General features: G+C 55.5%; 2 protein-coding genes across 2 annotated transcripts; both read left to right on the forward strand.

Moving 5' to 3' along the window:
- Positions 1 to 1,310: 1,310 nt before the first annotated feature.
- CCMA1212_009512 (Low affinity vacuolar monovalent cation/H) lies at positions 1,311 to 4,827 on the forward strand (the record flags this gene model as incomplete). Its single annotated transcript, XM_073706593.1, has 3 exons — positions 1,311 to 1,479; positions 1,552 to 4,280; positions 4,396 to 4,827. The coding sequence occupies 3 exons, from the start codon at positions 1,311 to 1,313 to the stop codon at positions 4,825 to 4,827; spliced, it is 3,330 nt and encodes a 1,109-aa protein (XP_073554965.1).
- Positions 4,828 to 7,037: 2,210 nt separating this feature from the next.
- On the forward strand, positions 7,038 to 9,405 carry CCMA1212_009513 (Monocarboxylate transporter 10; the record flags this gene model as incomplete). Its single annotated transcript, XM_073706594.1, has 4 exons — positions 7,038 to 7,412; positions 7,476 to 7,573; positions 7,625 to 8,692; positions 9,076 to 9,405. Exons 1-4 carry the CDS (start codon positions 7,115 to 7,117, stop codon positions 9,403 to 9,405), a joined length of 1,794 nt encoding a protein of 597 aa, XP_073554964.1. The 5' UTR covers positions 7,038 to 7,114.
- Positions 9,406 to 10,251: the final 846 nt, after the last annotated feature.

The following is a 10,251-nucleotide window of genomic DNA, read 5'->3' on the forward strand; positions in this document are numbered from 1 at the left end:
ATCGGCTGGGCCTGTGCCGGTACTTGTGCTTGCACGGCCTCGTGGTGAGGAGATCAAGTACCTAGGTACCTCTGTCCAAGACTCCGATACCTCCTTGCGTGCAGTTCTTCATTCCAGGCTGCATTGCACCGCATCGGTATGATACTGTATTAAACGATTGTGTGTTCCTTCTATTCCGTCTCTTTCGCTTCTCCTTCTGCTCCCCAGCTGCTCTGCCTGTCTACCCTGTCTACCACAAAAATTCGTGTAGGTGATAACGCAAAATGACGTTGCATCCTGGCTGCAAAATCCAGGTCACTGCCTGGCGGATCACAAGGACCAAGCGATAATAGGTCACGCCGAGTGAGCGGCCCCCCCAGACGGTGAGGAGGCCGTGGATGCCTTGTGCCTGTTGACCGTTTCTTTGGTTATCTATCATAAATCCTTTCGTCTTCTGCTGACGGGAGCCTCCTGTGTCTCCTGCGTCTTCTTCAGCAGAAACGAGGCCACGGGATATACATATAATCTGTAGCTCTTTATTGCGCTGCATGCCATACAAAAGCGGGCTGGCCGGTGCTAGTGGGTGTCATCTGCAAGCTCCGCGAAAGGGCAGCTGGACTTCTTCTACTGGCATTCTTTGCATAGCCTGCTATTGTTCATCATTCGCTGCTACTTGTCTGCCGCTTATCCTGCACCTCATCGACGATTCGAATCCAGCTTCACCTTCAGTACTGCTCGTCTGTTTGGTTTGCATTCGCCAAGGTAACTGACTCTCGAGATACCCGAGCGAGTGAGGTTCCGAGTCTTTTGCCCAGCCCAGGGTACTCACTAAACCTTAGCTGACCTCACCTGGAGCTCGCTTGCTGGGCGGGCAGGAGGCAAACAGCTGGAGCTCTTCCTCTTTGTTCTTCCTTCTTCTTTCGTTTCTTCTCCCCGTCCTTCTCTTCCTCCTCCTCCTCCTCCTCCTCCTCTTCTCACTCCAGCTCCGCCATTTCCATCACTTCCGTCAACATCCACAGCTTCTTTTTCTTCTTCTATTTCTCCTCCCTCTCCCTCCCTCTTTTTCCATGTCTGTGATGCCACCTCTGCAGATCCGCCATCACGACACACAGACTCCCTGATCCCGTGTTCACAGCCCCTCCACACAGCTAGAGCTCACTAGCCCAATCTATCCAAAGCCGCCGGGCGACAGGGATAACCTCTGAAAGTCGGGCGTTATCTCAGCCCTTTTTTAATATTAGACCTGCCAAGTCCTCGTTCAGCAGGCCTGCGAGGATCATCGTCACCTTTGTCGCGGCATCGTCGCCGCCTTGACATCGCCGTCGATAGTCATGGATCCCTCGGAGCAGGACAACGCGCCTCCCGCGCAACGCGCCAGCGTCTCCTCAGGCATGATGTCACCGACAGATTCCCGGAATCCTCCTCTGTCCAGGCACTCGTCTGTCGTGGACGAGGGCAACCCGTCGACGGACACCGTACGGCGGCGCCCCGAGGGCTATGGTAGGACAACGCGACACTGTCATACCCACGCCGGCTTCTTTCGATGTGCTTGCTAACGTAGCCCGTCCACAGGCACCATTCACAACATGAGAAGCAGCCAGACGCTCAGCGACCACCAGCCAGGGCGGAGCAGCCAGGCCGGCCGCTCCACGTCTGCAGCAGGTCCCGAAAGGAGCCAGTCCTATTCTCGCCTGCGGAAGCCGGCCCTCTCGCGACGCACGTCGGCCACGACTCCACACAAGAGAGAGGTCTTCTCTGTCGACGACGACACACACGAGGTCGAGGCGGACGCTGCCGAGCGGCGCGCAGGCTTGTCGACGCGCCGACGCCTACCACCCCCATCAGGACTCGCCCGCATCCAGTCTTTCCGTAGCGCCGAAGACGAAGCGGAAGCCGAACGGAACGATGAAGCCAGCGCTGCCGAAGAGGAGCACGGCGAGGCGGAGGAGGAGCTGCCGCTGGACGAGCATGTCGATTGCGATTCCGATGGCGAGATCAGCGAGGCCGAGAGCTTCACGCTCAAGGACAGACAGCAGGCCATCAACCAAACACACCCCTTCGGTATTCGAGTGTGGAAGCCTGCGCTGTACAAGAAGGACCGATCCATCCAGAAGTTTGCCCAGGCAGACATCCACTCTTCGCCCGGCGGTAGGGTTAGCAGTTGGCTGCTCCTCTTCAACCTGCTCTGGACGCTCTTCTTTGGGTGGTGGATAGCCTGCTTCGCAGCCTTTGGCGCAATCATCTGCCTTTTGTTCTCTGCCGCGCCCAGCGGGAGAGAATACGGAAGAGTCCTTTGGGGCTTGGCAGGCTACTTGTTCTACCCCTTTGGCAAGTTCATCCGGCTGGAGAAGGATGAGGCCTATCTGGACGAGGATCAAGACGAGGGCAGAAGCATCTCCGAGTACGAGCAGTGGCAAAACGGCGACCTCGAGTATGGCCGATTGTTCTTTGGACCCGATCGACACCGCTCCATCATCGGCCGCTCCCGGAGGAGCATCGACTCGGAGCCCAGCGAGACGGAGAGCCTGCTGGGACGGGGCCGCCGCGGCGAGGCTGGCGACTTACATCCCCGGCTGAAGCGCAGGCTGTTTGGCCGTGGAGAGTGGAACATTGGCCGCATCATCTTCTTCGTCTTCTTCTACTGCCTCATTTCGCCTTCTTTGATCATCATATCTGGCATTTGCTGGTTCCTCGTCTTCTGGATCCCCATGGGCAAGGTCACCATGCTGCTCTTTGACCACCTCAGGCGACACCCCCTCGCCCTGTCGTTTGAATCTCACATCAGCTACGCGCGAGTCGACGACGCCCCGGACTCGTCTATCCTGGTCTGCACCTATCGAGCAGTTGGCTCAAAGTACTGGAAGTACACCGTTGACGGCACCAATATCTTCTTGATCAATCTCATGGTGGTCGTCGTCTTTGTCATCGCCGACTGGCTCATTCTGGACCAGATTCTACACGTGGAGATACTCCTCACTTCGCCTGCCTTCTTGTTTGTTGCTGGCTTGCTCTCCATCATCCCGCTGGCGTACTTCATCGGCCAGGCTGTGGCCTCCATCTCGGCTCAGTCCTCGATGGGTCTGGGCGCCGCCATCAACGCCTTCTTCGCCACCGTCGTGGAGGTCTTCCTCTACTGTGTTGCACTGAGCCAGGGCAAAGGCCAGCTCGTCGAGGGAAGTATCGTGGGCAGCATATTCGCCGGCATACTGTTCTTGCCCGGCATCTCCATGTGCTTCGGCGCCCTGAAACGAAAGACGCAGCGATTCAACGCCAAGTCAGCCGGCGTGACGTCCACGATGCTGCTCTTTGCCGTGGTCGGCGCCTTTGGGCCGACGCTGTTCTACCAGATCTACGGTACGCACGAACTGAACTGCATGGACTGCGAAGACTATGTCTACGGTGGCATCATCGGGGGCGGTGCCGCGCGCGATTGCCGGCGGTGCTACTTTTCGCAGGCGCCTGCTCTTGACGACCGCTTCTACCTCGAGGCCGTGCGGCCGTACTGCTACTCTGCCGCCATCCTGCTCTTCTGCTCATACCTCATCGGCCTGTGGTTCACTCTGCGCACGCACGCAGCCGTCATCTGGAACGCCGAGGTGGAGGAGAAGCGACACGAGGAGGCCATGCAGGCATCAGCAACGCTTCGAGCGCCGCACCAGCCGTCAACGGCCGAGGGCGCCGGGGCTGATATTCGCGACTCGCACCTGTACAAGCGCATTCTTGGCCAGTCCCTCAAGCAGGTCGGCCTGCAGGACACCTCCCGCCCGAGCTCTACGAATGCCCAGGATGCCGGTGGTGCCAACGGATTGAGCGGCACCCCTCATGTGGTGCCGCCCAGAGGTGGTGCCGAGGAAGACCAGCAGCAGCCGCCTTCACGTTCGACGATCAAGGTGCCCAACCTGAGCCAGGTCGACAACAACCTGGTGCGCGAGGTTGCCGAGATCGCTGCCACGGCCGCGACGATTGCCTCCCGTGACCGGTACGCGAACAAGCAGTCCATGGCCGGCCCAGCAACGCCGCGGCCGCACGGCGCCAGCCGAGCCAGCCACGCTCCGGACGTCGAGGAAGACGCAATAACTGCGGGAGCGGCCACTGCGCAGGCTGGCGGCCACGGCCACGACGCCCCCAACTGGAGCCGCACCAAGAGCACCGTGATTTTGCTGGGAGCCACCATCCTGTACGCCATCATCGCCGAGATCCTGGTCGACACGGTCGACGTCGTGCTCGAGAGCTTCTCCATCGACCAAAAGTTTCTCGGGCTGACGCTGTTTGCCCTAGTCCCCAATACTACTGAATTTTTGGTAAGCAGCACCGCGCATCGCCCCCCATCCAATCCCCTGAGCCCGTGCCTGCCCCTCTCCCCGTGGCCACGATTTGCTGACGCGATTGGACTCTTGTCTGTCTCCTTGTTTTTAGAACGCCATCTCTTTTGCCATGAACGGCAACATTGCACTGTCGATGGAGATTGGCTCCGCATACGCCCTCCAGGTGTGCCTGCTCCAGATCCCGTGCCTCGTGTTCTTCTCCGCCTTGTACCCAAACATCCCCGCCGGCGGCGATGCCGCCATGTATACCTTTTCGCTGCTCTTCCCGCAATGGGACCTAGTGACGGTCGTTTTGTGCGTGTTTCTGCTCAGCTACGTGTACGGCGAGGGCAAGAGCAACTACTTCAAGGGCAGCATTCTGATGTTGACCTATCTCGTCGTCGTGATTGGCTATTATTTCAGCGGCTACACTGAGGCGGCCATGGGCCTGCAGCGGTTCGACGTGATGGGGTCCGATGGCAAGTACCAGACCTTCAAGACCATTGGCAGGTCGACGAACGGGAGAGCATTTGAAGTGATTTGAGCATCCTATTGCCGAAGCTGTGGAGAGGCTGCAGCAGCGGCAGTAGCTTCTTGTTGACTTTACTACTACCACTACCGCTATTCTTTTGATAAAGGCCCGCAAGGTCCGCACAAGCTGCATGCGTCGGTCACCTTTTACGTCTCGTCTTGGTGTTGGTCTCTGCCGTCCGGCTTATTGGCTTGGGGTGTGTGCTGCGCATCTTGCTGCATGGGCATCTGCATCTTTCGTCTCTTGTTCATTCCCACTCCTGGGGGGCCAACATGCCCGAGGTCTTTTTATTGTTGTGCAGAGCCGGTATTCCTTTTGCTTGTGTTTCTTTTGCTCTTTCCTTTGATTTTCATTATGGCATTGTTTAGCATGACAGCAAGCTGCCTGGCAGCGGCTTGAATCTGTGTATCTCATTATCCTGTTTTCATATCGCTTGTTGAGTCGACGAGATTGTGGTTTGCCATGAAGTCGACGAAGCGTCTCTTGAACCAAAAGCATATGTTTACTGTTATCTCACCTTTATTCAGGTTTCTGTCGCGTACAGAATACTACCATGAACTGACGCCTTATGTGAAATGCATTAAAGGAATGGCGCTATTGCCAATCATCTAACATCTCCTTATAAGTCTCTGTGAGCCGCGTGATCACATGCATCTCTAGCCTTCTTTCCACCTCTTTCATAGTCCATCCAGTCTTTCAAGTCACAAGCGCAAATAGCCCGCTGCAAGTCCTATCTTAAGCAGGGAATAAAAAAACAACAAATAGGGGAGGGAAGAAGGAAGAAATCGGTCCGGTGGAAAAGACGAAATAGATACATGTTCTAGATCTCTCTCTCTTCACTGCCGACACGGGAACGGGATCCGCAAGGGGTGCAAGGGGGGGGTGATGATGTATGTTGTCGACGCTTGCCTGAATAGGCAGAGCTGTGCAAATCTTGCATATCGGCTTGTCTTGTCCGAAGGGGTATGTGTGTGTGTGGTTGATGAGTGTTGAAAGTGGTGGAGAGAGAGAGGATGACAAGGAGGAGAGAGTTTTCTCGGATACTGGCCGTTATTAGCTAGTATACATGTACGCTTGGGAAGCTTGGGAAGCTTGATTGAGTTTTGAGAATTCGTTTCTTTGAGCTACTGTGCATTTTACTCGTGTGGGGAATCAACAAGCCCCGTTTGCATATAAGCTACGATTTAGTCTTTTCGGAGCTGTTGTGCACGTTTTACGTCAGAATACTAGAGAAAGAGGGCGTTCGAGATGACGGACAACCGCCATCAAAGAGAGGCAATTGGACGTCATGCTCGAAAGCGGAAGAAACGAACAAGAGAAACAGAGGTTTTGTTACCGCAACTTGAAAGCCCCATAATTCGTGCGTCCGGCATCGCGATGCAATACCACCTTGCCCGCCTCCCTTATAGATTGACGACGACGAGAGAAGCAGGGGTACGAGGTGAAAAGACATCCCTAGCAAAAGGCTCAGCTGACGCTTCCATTTTTTTTCCTTCTCCCCCTTCTTTCCATCTTTCTCCAGCCGCTCGGTCTGGGTTATGGTCGTTTGCTCGTGGGGCAAAGGGGGGAGGGGGGAGATCCATAGCCAGAGGATCGGCTGCGTTTGCCCTCCGGCTCTTGCCCCTGGTTGTAAGTATGTACTGGTCCGTAACAAACGCGTCAAACTCGATGCATCCCCGTCCGTGATATCGGCACGACGGGGTCGACACATGGCTCGGATGCTCCATACCTATCCGCTAGTGCTGAGAGAAAGGCAGCCGATTCGTAAAGGAAACCCTGCATGTCGGATATCTATCGTGAAGACCACGAGCAAACTGCCGGAAACAAAAGGGGTGGATGTCGGACGGGCAAAACTAAGAGGAAACTCAAATAAGCTTTTTCTCCTCTTTTGCCTCTCAGCCTCCCGCGGTTCCCCCTTTGGGTATGACCGCCAGGAGGAGAAGTCGGGAAGGCCCTAGAACCAGGCTGGGATGAGACGTATCGTAAGTGGCGCCGAGGAGTCAATTGGAGGATGGATATATAAACAAGCGAGAAGGCGCCATAGGAATGGACTGGAGGAAAGGAAGAGTCCTTTTGCTTCATACCTGGAAATCCGTTGGCTGATACGAAGTACAAAGGCTGCTCGAAGCGATCTGGGCCTGGAATATCTCAGTAGGCAGCATCTAGATTCGTTCAGCGACGCGGGTTTCTTCGGGTTTCCTTGTATTAGAATCTCGTCCCAGATCCGTTCGAGAATCGCTTCAGCATCCGTGGGAAGATATTCAGACGCATAATCGCCATTCATCGAGTCAGGTCTTCAATGCCTACGGCCAAGCCCACAACTGCCGACACGCCCTCAACGTCACAAATAGTGTCGACGCAGTCATCACCGACGCCCACCACATCCCCTAGCGACCCCAATGTCAGTTCTCCGGCGGATAGCAGCGAGAACAAACAGAGCGGAAACCGTTCCCCTCCGGTAGTCGAAGTTGCGCAGTATGAGGTTGAAGCACAGCAAGAGGACCAGGATCCGGGTTATTCGCTGCCGCCGGTCGATACCGGTAAAGACGCATGGCTTTTCCTGGCGGCCTGCTTCGTGATGGAGGCCATGGTATGGGGTGAGTCGAGTCGGCCCGCAGCATGTAATCCAAGAGAGCATAGGGTGCTGATGGCGTAAACAGGCTTCCCCTTTGCATTCGGCATCTTCGAAAAGTACTACCGCAGCCACGAGCCCTTTGCCGGCTCACCCACGACGGCCATCATAGGAACTTGCGCCATGGTAGGTACTCGACGGCCGTTCCCCCAGGGGTTTCTGCTGACTTTCCCTCAGGGCATCATGTATCTCGATGCCCCCCTAGTCTTCGCGTTTGCACGCATCTTTCCCAGGGCAGGGCGCTGGAATCCAACTGTCGGCCTGCTCATGATATGCGCCGCTCTGGTCCTCTCGTCCTTCTCGGAGACGACGACACACCTCATCCTCACGCAAGGCGCCCTGTACGGCATTGGCGGCTCCATCGCCTACAACCCATGCCTGATGTATGTGGACCAGTGGTTTGACCGCCGCAAGGGGCTGGCCTTTGGCCTCATGTGGTCCGGAACCGGGCTCGGAGGCTTCACCATCCCGCTGGTGCTCGAGGCGTTGCTCGACCGATATGGCTTTCGAGTCACGCTGCGCATATGGGCGATTGCCCTGTTCACCTTGACCATGCCGCTGGTATACTTTGTCAAGCCCCGTCTGCCGCCGGTCATGACGGCTCACATCAAGCCGCTCGACTGGAGCTTCATGAAGAACCGCGTCTTTGCTCTGTACCAGCTGGGCAACGTCATCGAGGGCCTGGGCTTCTTCCTGCCAGGCATCTTCCTGCCCACGTACGCGCGGGACGTGCTCGGGGCCGGCCCGTTTGCCTCGGCAGCGACCCTGCTGGTGCTCAACTCGGGATCGGTCGTGGGACCCATCACGATGGGAACCCTGATCGACAGACTGCATGTCACGACGTGCATCCTGATATCCACCGTGGGAGCAGTCTTTGGCGTCCTGCTGCTGTGGGGGCTGGGATCGAACATCGGGATCCTGTACGTCTTCAGCCTCGTCTACGGCGTCTTTGCCGGGTCGTTCACGACGTCGTGGGCGGGCATCATGAGACACGTCATCAAGGTTGCGACAGCCATGGAGTCCGACGTTGAGGACCGGTCTGACAGCGTCGGCACCAGCAGGTATGATCCTCTCATGGTGATTGGGTTCCTTTCCGTCGGCAGAGGCGTTGGGAACATCGCTTCGGGCCCGCTGAGCGAGGCCCTGGTGAAGGGAATGCCATGGCAGGGCCAGGCAATTGGAGGATATGGCAGCGGATATGGGGTTTTGATTGTCTTTACGGGTGCGACGGCGTTGCTGGGCTGCGTGAGTTACGTTGCGGAAAAGTTGGGTTGGATGAAATGCTAGACGGTCTGCATATAAGGAATCTGCATCACGAATACGACCGATGACTAAGATGAAGACGCTCAAACTTTGGATTTTTCAAGGGAAGGTGCCTGTTGACAATTGCCTGGCGCCACTTGCTGTTTGTGCTTCTGCTGTGCTTGTTCAAGGAACTCTACCGTAATTGCTTTGTGATGCAAAAGAAGCTTCAATAACCACATTCTTTGGCCCTCCGGAATGCATTCCTTCATCCCAGCCATTGAAATTCTTCAGCGGACGGCACTAAACGTGGAGGTGACCACCCAAGAGCCGTGAAAATAAAAGACCACCATGGGAGCCACCATAACGAGACATCTTGGAAGCAGAATCTCTTCTTCACATTCAGGGCAAGCCCCAAAAGGCAACGAAAAGATAGAAAAAAGGACACGCCTGTCAGACGTCCATCGACACCCACCCTACCAGTCTGCCCGAAGACAAAAGAACCAGCAGGGTCGAGATCATCAAGAGAAACAACTCTCTATACAGTAGCTGCAACGAGGCAACTACCGCCATCCTTGCGGACAGAGCGAGAGGACCAGAAAAAGTATTCACTCTTGGGCATCGAGGATATGCAATCATCAACCAGGGTGGATTCGATGGCTCTTTTGGGAACCAAAGCGAGAGACGAATACTATAGAAATGATTCTCCTGTTTGAAGCTGTTAGCGGATCGTGGCTCTTGAATGGCGATTTTCGTGTGCTGCGAGAGGCACAAGGCCAGCAGTTGGGGGTGCACATACTGAAGTATTGTCGACGTAAAGAAGAAAAGAAGAAAAAAAAAAAAGTAAAAGGACGGCGGACGAGGCGAGTTTATATACATGCTCTGGTGGGGCGGGTTGACCGCCTAAAAGTTCTGGGTGGCAGAAAAAAAAAATATTCGAACGCGACGGATCCGCTTTGGTCCAGGCGTTTTGCGCTTGTGATTTCGGGGGGGATGCCGAATTTGATCAGGCTGAGGATGTGAATGGACAGCAGTGAAGAGATTTCCTGCTTCGCATGAATCATGACTGCTTGGAGTGGCTCGCTGGACTCTTGATTGGTTGGACGATGTAGCATCCTGGTAGCTCTTCCTTGCACATCAAGCCAGTCTCTATTCTGGTGCTGCTGTGGTTGCTAAGCTGGAGCTTCTGTAGCAGCCTCGCGATTGTAACAGCTTCAACATGGATAGACGACTCTTCTGCCCGTGCTCGATCAACCGGCCGTCTTTCCCTCGCGAGCTTCTTTTCAGTCCAATTTGCTATTCTCAGTAATGAACATCAATCAGAGATAATCACAAAGGAGGCATTCATTCTATCAACGGCAATCCATGTAAATCAACATTATTCTGCTTCCCTTCAGGGTAGCCAATATCAAACCCTCAAACACCATCCCCAGCATCACCATCCACCCCCCCTCTCTATACAAGCCCATCCCCTCAATCCACCCCAAAACCTCCCCATCAACCATACTCTCCAACCCCCCTCTCCCCTCCCCCCTCCCCACCATCTCCCTCACCCTCGAACT

This window comes from Trichoderma ghanense (assembly GCF_004382785.1).
Source record: "Trichoderma ghanense strain CCMA-1212 chromosome Unknown scaffold_17, whole genome shotgun sequence".
Classification (NCBI taxonomy): Eukaryota; Fungi; Ascomycota; class Sordariomycetes; order Hypocreales; family Hypocreaceae; genus Trichoderma; species Trichoderma ghanense.